At 39.0% G+C, this 12,616-nt stretch overlaps 1 protein-coding gene across 1 annotated transcript; it reads right to left on the bottom strand.

The window, feature by feature from the left end:
- Positions 1-10,893: 10,893 nt before the first annotated feature.
- On the bottom strand, positions 10,894-11,832 carry LOC103607766 (olfactory receptor 1A1-like). Its single transcript, XM_008592226.1, has one exon. It carries the CDS (start codon positions 11,830-11,832, stop codon positions 10,894-10,896), a length of 939 nt encoding a protein of 312 aa, XP_008590448.1.
- Positions 11,833-12,616: the final 784 nt, after the last annotated feature.

A 12,616-nucleotide genomic window follows, 5' to 3' on the forward strand; every position in this document is an offset into this window, starting at 1 on the left:
TTCTCCGCAACCACGCCAGCATTTATCTTTCAGCGTCTTTTGGAAATGAGAAGGAAATAAAGGGCATCCAGATTGGAAAGGATGAAGTCAAACTGTCCCTGTTTGTAGATGACATGATCCTATATATCGAAAAGCCCAAATCATCTATTAAAAAACTCTTAGAGGTGATAAAAGAGTTCAGCACAGTAGCAGGATACAAAATCAACACACAAAAATCAGTAGTATTTCTTTTCACCAATAGTGAACAAGCAGAAAGAGAAATCAAGAAAGCCTGCCAATTCACAATAGTCGTCAGCTCAGCATCTTATCATAGAAAGTCAAATGAACCATATCTATAAAGCTGATTTACGGTTTATCATTCTGTCTGCCCTCCACAGCTACAAAGAGCAGCTATCCTTTGCTTTTATTTCCAATATTCCTTTTGTTAATATGGAGGCCCTGCATCTTTGGAACTAAACAAGGAATTGTGTCAGATAGCACTGGGTGGTGAGCTGGACTGCTTCTCCAGATCTATTCTCCTCTCCTTTTCACCAGGCCCTGCGCTCTGGGAAGTTGCTCATTATGGACTCAACAATGGGCTGCTTTATCCTCTGACTTCTGGTGTGTTTAGTCAGTGGAGAGATGCCTCAGAGAGTGGAGGGAGGAAAAAGAGGAAGTGGGAGAATTTAGTCCTAAACTACTAACTCGTGGCCATTGCATCCTGAAGTAAAAGTCACAGCTTGTGCATGGCAGCCGGTTTTGCACATCTCTCCCTTTCTCTCTCTCTTTCTTCTTTGATAACTGCCCACTCCCCTTGCCCCATCAGGCCTGGGGTACTAGGCCTTCCAGTTCCTAGCCTTAGGGTTTTGCACTATCCCCAGTGGTTTTCCTACCCCTTGCTCAAACCTTTGTGAACAGTGCCCTTATTAAAGCTTACTCACCTTATCTATTTTGAGTGTGCTATTTCCTGTTGGGAATCCTGGTAAATCTAGGAGTGGACCCAGGAATCAAACCCCAAGTGAGATTATGGTATTGGGTTGTTTTAAAATTTGTATATGGGAGGAATAACCTCCTTCCAGTGATAATGGCTCAGAAGTGATGCACGACACACATAATAATATTATTCAAAGGATCATCAGAGGTGGTTCAGGATAAAGTGCAAGTGGTGGGACAGTGCTGGGAGATACAGTGGCCGTGTCATCTAGTAGTTGTGAAGACAATAGTGATATGAAGTTTGTAGTATCAACTGGATTTTCTTAGGGTCCTGTGAATTGATGTAAGGAAAAGGAGGAATTGAAAGCTTCAAGTAGCCAACTAAGAACACACTTGGAAAATCAGGAATCCTCCAGAGCACTTTGAGAGGGTCATTCATTCCTTCATAGAGCAGAAAAGGCTGAAACCAAGTCCGAGGACTGATGGTGAGTATTTAGAATTAGGCCCTCATTTTAGTGCTCAATCCTTACTGGTCTCCTGCTTAAGCAAGGTCACTGGTGGGGAAGAAGTGGGATTCATTAGGAGTAGGAAATCTGGGCACCATTCCATGCTGAGAACTTTGTAACCACTGTTCCTCTACTTTCCATTTTTCTGGAACTGCCATTTGCCTTGAGGAGGGAGCCCCAACCTCACTGTTGGAGGGTGCCTTGGGTTGAATGTCCCACCAAAACTTAATCCCCATTGTGATTGTTGAGGGTGAGAGATCCTATTATGGTAAGTGAAAGGTGGGGCCTTGAAGAGGTGATTAGATTATAGGGCCATGACCTAGTGAATGGATTAAAAATGGTGGTCAGGGGCATGGTTTTGACAGCTTTAAAAGGAGAGTGCACAAGGAACAATCTGCTCTCTCTGCTTCCACCATTTTCTGCCATGTAAGACCTCTGGGTCACTGTCACCACCACCAAGACCCTCACCAGATGTGCTCCCTGGACTTTGGATTTCCTAACTTCTGAAACTGTAAGCCATAAATTTCATCTTCTTTATAAAACACCTAGTTCTAGGTACTTTGTTATAAGCAACAGAAATGGGCTAATACAGAGGGAATCAGTATTCTTGGAAGAAAAGTCTTCAAATACAGCACCTATGTCAAGTGCTCACAAATTGATGGTGATTCTCCTCCTGACTCAAACCTACCATCCCTCGTGGCCTCTGGGTCTTTGAGTTAGTTTTCAACAAGCCCAGATGGGGAGGTACAGGGCTTGCTCCTTGAGGAGATTCCTTCTATAGCAAAAAGCTAAAGGTGTTTTCAATGTACACCAGCAGGAACATGTGTCTAAGTGAATTCTAAGGGCATAAGGCCAAGGAGAATAAAATATAAGGCTGTCAATGCAAATTTATTTACATGGGTGCACCTATCCAGAATTAGGAATTAACGGTGTGAGCCCAAGCACCTGAGAGAGCAGCAACAGTCTGCTAGGCTGGCTAATTGAGGCCTGCACTCATGGTGGCCTGCGGTGGACGAGTTCAGACAGCTCGAGCTCCTCTTGCATTCTGTAGCAGGAGAGTAAAAGGAAATGGAAATATTAGAATTAACTTATGTGCCTTTTCTCCCATTCTTCTTACACAGATGCCCTAGAAGGGCCCACAGAAGCTCTCCTCAGATAAGACATTAAGGAAGACATTGGTGTGGGGGCCACCATCCTCTTTACCACCCTCTGTAGGTCAGAGTTGACAGTGGGTTGTTTTGTAACTAACACAATAAGAGCTCATAAGAAACAGAATTTGGTGACTGGCTTGTTTTTCTTTCTTGGAATGCAAAATTAGTTTGATATTAAAAAACCAATCAGGGCCGAGCCCGTGGCGTGCTTGGGAGAGTGTGGCGCTGGGAGCTCAGCAGCGCTCCCACCGCAGGTTCGGATCTTATATAGGGATGACCGGTGCACTCACTGGCTGAGCACAAGTGCGGCCGATCTCAAAAAAAAAAAAAAAATCAATCAATTACCAAAATAAAGGAGAAGAATACCACTATTCAGAGGAGGCAGAAAAGAAACCCGATAAAATTAAGTACCTTCGTGACAAAAATTCTCAGCAAACTAGGTAGTAGAAGGGAACTTCCTTAATCTGATAAAGAATATCTACAAAAATCCTTGAGCTAACATCATACTGACTGGTGAAATATTGAATATCCTCTCCTTGAGGTCAGAAAGTTCTATCTGATATTGATCTAGACACTTCCAAAATGAAAGAAAAATAAATAAAAGGCATTAGGATTGGAAAAGAAAAGAAGAAATAAAAGTGCTTTTACTTACAGATGACATAATCATGAATATTAAAAACCCTAAGGAATCTAAAAAGTATTAGAATTAATAAGAGAATCTGACAAAGTTGTTGTATATAAGTACAAAATAAAAAAATTTGTATTTCATATACTAATTATAAACAATCTGAAAATGAAATAAAAGAAATAACAATAGGACCCCAAATCAAAGTAAGATTTAACAAAAGATATGCAAGACCTTCATACGAAAAACTTAAAAGTGTTCATAAATTAAAGAGGATGTAAATGAATGGAGAGACATTCCATATTTATGAATCAAGACACTAAGAATTGTTAAAATGTCATTTATTATTAAATTGAGCTATAGAGTCAGTGTAATACAATAAAAATCTCAATTATTTTTGGAGATTGACAGAAGTAATTCTAAGTTTTATAGGATAAGTTAAGGTCTTAGACTAAATAAGACAATCTTCAAGGAAGAGAATACAGTTGGAGAACTCATAATATCAGATTTCAAGAATTCATGTGAAGTTTTATTAATTGAAGCAGTGTGGTATATATAAAAGGACACACAAGTAGAACAATGGACTGGAAGGACAAGTCCAGAAATAACACCCCCCACTTAGTATGTTGATTTAGTGATAAATCCTACATGACAATTGGAGAAAAAACTTTTCAAATGATCGAATATCTGTATCAAGACAAAAACTTGATCGATCCATCATACTACACATAAAAAATTATTTTGAGATTGTCATAAACCTAAATAGTACAGGTAAACTATAATGCTTTTGGGAAGAAACGTGGGAAACATGCTTATTTTGGGCTTTGTTTTTTTTCCCCTAGTTCCTGTGATGTAAAGTTAGATTGTTTAGTTGAGATATTCTTTTTTAATGTAAGTATTTATCCTATAAATTTCCGTTTTAGTACTGCTTTTGCTGCATATCATAAGTTTTGGTATGTTGTATTTTTGTTTTTGTTTGTCTGGAAATGTTTCTAAAATCCCTTGTAGTTTTCATCTCTGGCCCATCTTTGTTCAAAACTGTGTTGATAGTTTCCATGTATTTGTGGGTTTTTCTATTTTCTCACTGTGACTGATTTTTAGTTTCATTCCACCGTGGTAGGAAAAGAAACCTGGAATGATTTTGATCTTAAATTTGTTGTGACTTGTTTTTTGATCTAACTTGTCACCTATCCTGGAGAATGTTCCATGTGGGCTTGAGAAGAATATATATTCTTTTACTGTTGAGTGGAATGTTCTGTATATGACTGTTAGGTCCATTTGGTCTAACTGTTGTTCCCATCAGGCGTTTCTTTAATGATTTTCTGCCTGGATACTCTAGTCTTTACTGAAAGAGGAGTATGAAGTCTCCTACTGTTATTATATTGCTGTCCATTATTTCTCCCTTCAGATCTGTCAATATGTGGTTTATGTATTTAAGTGCTCTGATATCGAGTGCGTGTATGTATGTATACATTCAGCCCTCCATATCTGCGAGTTCTGCCTCTGTGGATTCAACTAACCATGGATTGAAAACATTAAAAAAAAGACAATAACAATAGCAATACAACAATAAAAATAATACAAATAAAAACAACACAGTATAACAACTATTTACATAGCATTTACATTGTATTAGGTATTATAAGTAATCTAGAGATGATTTACAGTATGTGGGAAGCTGTGCATAAGTTCTATGCAAATACACCACCATTTTATATATGGGACAAGGGGTCTTGAGACCAATCCCCTACAGATGCCAAGGGATGACTGTAATTGTTATATCTTTCTGTTGAATTTATTGAGTTGATGTGCTCCACTGGTTTGCTGCAGCTTCTTAATTGTATTCTAGTCCTGTCCCAGAGCTATTTCATTCAGTCAGTGGTTGTTAAATAATTATTTTTGTGGGGGGATGAAGGCTGGAATATCCTAGTCTGCCATGTTGCTGATGTCACTTCAGTAATGCCTTGTTTAAATTTTGCCGGATGTTTAATTATAGGTAGATTCAGGCTATGCATTTTTTGGCCAGGAATACCACAGAAGTGACATTTTTGTCCTTCTCAGTGCATTATTTCAAGAGGCATATGATTTGTCCCAATATGAATATGTTACTTCTGGCCACTTGGGAAAGGTGATGTGTGCAGTGACATATACTAAAGAGATACTATTTTTCCTTTGTAGTGAATAAATGTCCCGCAACAATCATTATTGTGGTGTTTGCCAATTATTGTCTTTTCTAATTCCATTCTGCCTTCAAAATTTATGAATTGCAATTTTATCCCAAGGAAGAGCTTTTCTTTCTTGTTTATCTGTATATTTATTTGTTTGTTCATTCACCCATTCATCCATTTATATCAATATGATATACTTATTTTAATTTTAATCCTTTAGTTATAATCCATCACTATCATCATTTTACTGCTTGATTGTCCCAAACTTGGCCAATGGAAACCCTTCAAGTTGGAAACCCCTCTCTGTGTTTTGGAATGCTTTCATTAATCTTGAAGCACTTTCTTTATTTCTGGTACAACAAAATGTTTCAGGCTCATCTTTTAATTTCTCTGCCCAGAAGTGGAATTATACATTTTTCCAAAAAGCCTTTATTTCTCTTGGAAGAGAGTAGTACTTCAAAACTAAGACCTGGGTGATAGATGTACACATTGCTGTTGAGGGGTTGTTGCTTCAAGTTCCTGGCAATGCACAGAGCTAAGAAATGTAAGTATGAATACACACACACACATAAACACACGCCTCTATATCTATCTATCATCTGTCTGTCTATCTATCTATCTGTATATCTATCATCTTCAAAACCATGAGTTTGCACCTGTAACTCCAATTCCAGGGCAACACTACAGGGGCCATTCTAGCCTTTCCCCTTTTCATATTTGTAACTCCCTTCTGCAAGAGTAAGCAACCTGGCTCTTATTCCACACCTGTCCTTTTCTGTTGGTTTATCAAAATTGGAATCCAGTCCAGTACCTTGCATTGCATTTGGTTGTTAATGGTTCCTGCTGCAGATTTTTAGTTTACAGCAATTCATATTTTCATAGCAGTGACTGACTGAAGAGATTGCCCCAGTCTCCTCTTCCTCCAAGTGAAGTTCACTGAATGCAGCATCAGCACCACCTGGAGCTTGTTAGAAATACAGATTCTCAGGGGCCGGCCTGGTGGCGCACTGCTACAGTGCGCTGCTTGGGAGTGCGGCGGCGCTCCTGCTGAGGGTTCGGATCCCACATACAGACTGGTTCCCACTCACTGGCTGAGCGAGGTGTGGGCGCAACACCGAGGGTTGCGATCCCGTTGCCGGACACGAAAAAAGACACACACACACACACAAAAAAAAAAGAAATACAGATTCTCAGATCCTGCCCCAGACCTACGGAATGCGTCTGCATTGACTTCTGTGCCCATGGTGACTCATATGCACGTTAAAGTTTAGGAGGCACTGCTGTAGAGAGTCCCACCATAGAAGAGCTAGCTTGTTCCTTAAAACCCTGCATTCCTGTAACTAGAAGTTTATTGGCAGCTGTTTGATTGAATTTCTTTAAAACACACCATGTTATATTCTCACTGTTGTTTTCACCAAAGTACCAGGTTTTATGTGTCCATAAAATATAAAGCCCATTGTACATTATGAAATAGCCATAAGAGCTTTCTTAACTTTATAGTTGTATGATAAAAACACATCACTGAATACTATTCCTACTCAGAAGAAGTCCCATACTGGAAATGAAAATTTTCTAGTATTTCCAGTTTGAAAGTGTCAGGTTCCTAAGTAAAATGTTTAATTGAGAGAGAGTCCCACAGAATAAGGAGTGTAGATTTGATTGATGGAGAGTGATTGGTGAGGTGGAAAGGAACACGTGCTCTCTTTGTTATTTCTTTGACAGTGAGGTCTCTTTAGGGGACTTTTCTTTCTCCACAGATCACAGCCAGGATCTTTCTTTTCTACTTTCTGCCCCTTCTCTGAGTGGCCCCAGACTCTTTAGTCTCCTCCCAGGTTTATACAAGCAAACCAGGTAATTAATGCTCCCTTCATAAAACTATCTCGTATTTCTAGTCTTTCTTCCATTAAAGCTTACTCCCCCCCCCCTCCTTTTGTAGAACACAAAATAAATTCTCAACAGGTCGTAAGTATTTTTAAACCAACTGACTTAATTTTGCATCATGTTATATTACTGCCATGGTTGATGGATGGTAAAATTCACCACTGTATTTGTGAACTGACAACCCATTCCCTTCATTGTAAATTTGCAGTTTCCTTCTTTTTTACAAAAAATTATTTATTTATTGTTATTATTATTATTTTGTACATTCAAAGATATTGTTGGGGAGCGGCGTCAGGGACAGGTGGGGGCGGGGTAGGGAAACGGAAGTGGAGGTGGGGGGCAGGGCATGGGGTGTGTGAGGCCCTTGGTCCCCCTCCTCCACCCTGGCTACATTTTCCTTCTTGTAACCAGGAAGAAATCTCTGTGCCATTAGTTTGGTATCATACACATATACAGGTGTCCATCAACCATTCACCCAGTGGCTTTACACCAATTTGCACACTATTAATACTTGCCTGCATCAATGCTTTAATTAGGATTTTAAAGTGCTCCTGATATAGGTTTTGAACACTTCTTTTAAGGTTTTTTTCTAGGTATTCTTTTTTGTTGTTGCTATTGTAAATAGATTTTTCTCTTTCATCACATCTTCTAATTTGATATTGTTTGTGTATATGAGACAATCATTATTTGTGTGTGTTGATTCTATATCATTTACTCTTATGAATTGTCTTAATGTTTCTCAGTTGATGATCTTTTGTTCTCTAGAAAATGTTTTCTTCTGTAAATAGAGGAAATAGAGATAATTGTACCTGCTTGTTTTCAATATTTATGCCTCTAATTGAATTGTCTTAATTGCCTTAGGTATATCCTCAATATTAGTTAAATAGTAATCTCAATGATGGGTATCTTTATCTAATTCTTCATTTTCTTATAAATGCCTCCTTTTTCTTCATAAAGAAGTTGCTTTTTTAATAGAAATACACATATTTTCTCATGTTAAAGAAATATCTATTGATTTCTCAGTTAAGAGTTATTTTAAAATGAGATTTGGGTTTCTAATTTTTTTACATGACTTTTCAGCATTTCTGTGGGTAACATTATATTTTCTTGTATTTAAACCAGTCTTGCATTCCTGAAATAGTCTCCATGTAGTGAAGATGTACTCTGTGTGTGTGTGTGTGCACGTTTGTTTAATGTTTTGGTGTATACTGTTTATATTTTTTCTGAGAATTTTTGCATCAGTATTCACAATCGAGATATTTCCATAGTTTTAGTTTTGTGCAATATTTATCAGGCTTATAAATCAATTTTGTACCTGCTTTATTATATGGTTTATAAAGTTTTTCTTCTTTCTCTGTACACAGTATGAGCAACTATCCTCAGATGACACTACATTCTCTCTATTCCTTCCTACAGGAATAGAGAAGATACAGGTTTAGAGGAAGGATACTTTCTCTGCTTGCAATTGGGCCCAAGCTCATGGCCCCTGACACAGCATTTGAAATTTTCCCATGACTTCCTGGGAAACTGGAGTCAGGATTCCTCGGCACACTCCTCAGTGACACTGGGTCAATTTGGATTGACTGGGTGAAGGTGTGGAGGGTGAAACAGCAAAGGATCATTTCACTCACCTGATTCAAAGCTTGATGACTTGTATATGAGCCCATGCTTCCCTCATCTGCCCTGCAGCTCAACTATTACCATGGCTGGACTGTCCTTTCTCTTTGTCAGGGTTCTAGCCATGTTTCCTTCTAGTGCACACATCCTGAATTACTTAGATTTCTTTTATTATTTCATATTCCCTCTGAGTGCCAGCTGTGGAGTCAAAAGAAGGGTATTGGGCGTGAGAAAAACTGGTCTCAGATCCTAGATTTGCAAATTTCTAATCCAGAGACATGAAATCAGTCACTTTATCTTTCAAATATTTGGTTTCCTCAAGAAAGCTGTTAATATCTGTGCTGCAGGGTTATTTTGAAAATTAATGGAAACAATAATATAGGTGATATAATAAAAGCACAGACACACACATTTGTATATTTGATATTTAATGAAGAGTGTGCTTTCTCTGGACCTACATGGAATCTTTTGAATTTCCTTTGTAGCGCTTATCACTTTCTTCCTTGTGTTGGTTATTGTTTCAATTTTTCAGGATCAACTATTCGAGTGCCCACTCAAGATTACTGTGACAATACGTTGACAATATACTGTACTGTGTTTTGAGTGACAGAAAATAGAGACACACATAGCCTGACCTGCAGGAACATCAAGTCTAGATGCACAGGTGTCCTCCTTCTCCCAAGAGAATCCTCATTCTTCACCCAGGTCCCCTTTCTGGATATTCAGTCATTATGCAAGAGTCCCTTAGGTGATCTCATGTATGTCCATAACGGTGCTTATCAACTCCACTCAGGTCCACGCTCTGTTAATTTGTCTCCAATATTGCATATCTTCTTTCAATACCCCCATGAGAATACCCCACCAGAACCCTTGAAAACACACCCCAACCAGAACTAATTGTTCTTAAATTACTTTCTTTTTCACCCATTTCATGAAAGGCATCCTTTTCCTTTGAGTGGCTCAACCTCAGAACTCTGAAGGTATATTTATCCTCTTAGTTACTGCTATCATAAAATCACTAAATTCTGTTGTTCCTATTTCCACATTACTTTTCATCTAGATCCTTCATTTATGTCTTCACGTTCTCTTGTGTAGATTGCTCTGTGAGATGCCTAATTAAACTCCTGGCACTGTCACTCCATGTTCCTTCCTCACTGCTCTCTGTGCAATCCTTCATTCAAGACAGACGCTCATCATTGCTTTAGGCTGAGCTTTTATTTATTATCTTTCTATCTATCTGTCTATGTATCTATCTATCTATCATCATCTTCTTCTACCATTTACCATCTCCCTATTTATGTATTTATAAAGGGTTTATGTAAACACCCCTTGATTAAGAACCTAACCAAAAATTAAGGCTTCATTAGGGACCTGTATAAACTACATAGTACCTCCACTTCAATTCCCTTGAGTCTCTCCTCTTGTAGATCCTCTCATCTTCAGTCCTATGCACCTCTTTCCCTTAATTTTGTTTTTAATGAAATTTTATTGTATGTATACCCTATCCCAAAATGTGTATCATTTAGTCATTTTAGTTTTTTATAACCTTATACTAAGGGTATCAATAAATAATCTTTTGAGACTTACATCTTTTAAATTTAATATTATGTTAATAAGATCAACCAAACTGTAGCATGTCTCTGTGGACCATTTAGAAAAAAAGGGACTCATCTACTGGCTTGAGTGACTAATCCCAATTACCAAGGACTTAATAGTTAAACAATGAATTGACATTTGAATAGTGATTTATGGACTTCAAAGCATGAGCTATTGTGATCCTCCCAGCTTGTGAACTGTACTCTGCTAGTCAGTAGCATAGCTGGGGCACGGTCCCATTAGTCCGGTGCTGGTGCTCTGCCAAAAGGAGCAGAAATGTGTACAATTTGATACTCTCAATAAAATATCTTATCAATCTTTTCTAAGACTTCTGAGAAGATAAATTTTCTGGCTGAAAAGATCACAGATGGCTCCTTGGGTGGGATGACATTGGGGGTGGATTTGCAGGTGTGTATTGCAGTCTCCAGTGTATGTCCTCACATTGGTGAAGAGAAGATTCTCTTGGTGAAGAGTTTCCGCAGGGCAGCCTTCATGTCCCGGTTTCTCAGACTATAGATGAAAGGGGTTAACATCGGGGTCACTGCGATGTACATCACAGTTATCACTGCATCCTTTAGGCTATAAGTTGTGAGAGGGCGGAAATACATGCCCATGACTGTCCCATAGTACAAAGAGACAACTGTGAGGTGGGAACCACAGGTGGAGAAGGCTTTGAGCACGCCCTTAGTGGATGGAACTCGTAAGACTGTGGAAAAGACCCGAACATAGGAGATAATGATGAATAGCAATGGCATGCAGAAAACACTAACCCCGAGGTACATCATCTTCACATTAAAGTGGATGTCAGAACAGGACAGCTTGAGCAAAGAAGCAAGGTCACAGTAGAAGTTGGTCACTTTTCGGTTGCCACAAAAGGACAGACTAGCTGTGAGCACAGTGTGGGGGAGGGCATTTGCATTTCCAATCACCCAAGATGCAATAACTAGCAGAACACAAGATTTCGGACTCATGACTGTTGTGTAGTGAAGTGGGTGACTGATGGCCACAGCACGATCATATGCCATCACAGCCAAAATGTAGCTGTCTGTGTTACCCATGGCTATCATGAAGTTCATCTGTGTTAGGCATCCCTCAAAGGAGATGGACTTGCTGCCCAAGAGATGGTTAGCCAGTATCTTAGGGATGGTTACAGATGACAAGAAGATGTCCACCAAGGAGAGGTTGGCAAGGAAAAAATACATGGGATTATGAAGGCGAACGTCAGAGTGAATGGCCAAGATGATGAGCAGGTTTCCAATCAATGTGATGGGGTAAATGAACAGGAAGAGGATGAAGAAGATATATTCTTGTTCCTGCTGACCAGTTATTCCCAGGAGGATGAATTCCAGGGTAAATGACTGGTTTCCTTCCCTCATGGCTTCTTCAGCATGCAGGTGAGAGAAGTTCAGAATTATTAGTGCAGTTCCTATGTGCAATTATCATCCTTATCCGTCCCTTTTGACTGAAGTGATCAGCTGTGTCTATGTCTGGATTTACAAAGTCCAGATATAGCCAATATGTGGTGGGAAAAATCCCCTGGTTGTCAGTGAAACCGGATGACAGTCAGCTCTGGACACTAATATCTGAGAAGTGAGCAATCTGTGAATCCGAGGTGCCCATCCTCTCCAACCCCAGCACCACCACTCAGACACCTAGGATTTAATCATTTGACACATAATTAAAATTTATATTCTAGGTCCTTGATACTTTCTTAGGCTCCTTGGAAAAATCATAAATACATGAAAATATAGTTTGTTCATCTGTTTATTTAATAAAACACGGTCTCTGCTCTCAGGGACCTTACAACTTCATGGAGACACCAGAATCATACACTGATTGAATAACAGATGATAAGAAATGGAGCCTATTTTGCAGTATTTGAAAAAACACTCCAGTACAAAGAATGTACCAATACAATAGCTCTCTGGGGAGTTAGAAATTAATCAAACCCTGAGTGAGCCCAGAGCCCAGGAAGCAACAGGTGTCTACATCGCCATGAGAAGCTTATGAGCCATAATGAACACTGGGGTTAGAACCCAGCAAACATGTTCAGTTCATTTTCTCCCCAGAGAAAATAAAGATAGACAAACTCTTGTTTTGTCTAAACATGTACACTTTGAGATCAGTTTATTAATCTGGTCCAGGATATCCTAAGTAATC

The sequence above is a fragment of the Galeopterus variegatus genome, unplaced genomic scaffold (assembly GCF_000696425.1).
Source record: "Galeopterus variegatus unplaced genomic scaffold, G_variegatus-3.0.2 Scaffold7699, whole genome shotgun sequence".
Lineage (NCBI taxonomy): Eukaryota > Metazoa > Chordata > Mammalia > Dermoptera > Cynocephalidae > Galeopterus > Galeopterus variegatus.

What these genes read in the sequence shown, in the direction of transcription:
- LOC103607766 (XM_008592226.1), bottom strand. Translation starts at nt 11,832, where the DNA reads ATGAGGGAAGGAAACCAGTCATTTACCCTGGAATTCATCCTCCTGGGA.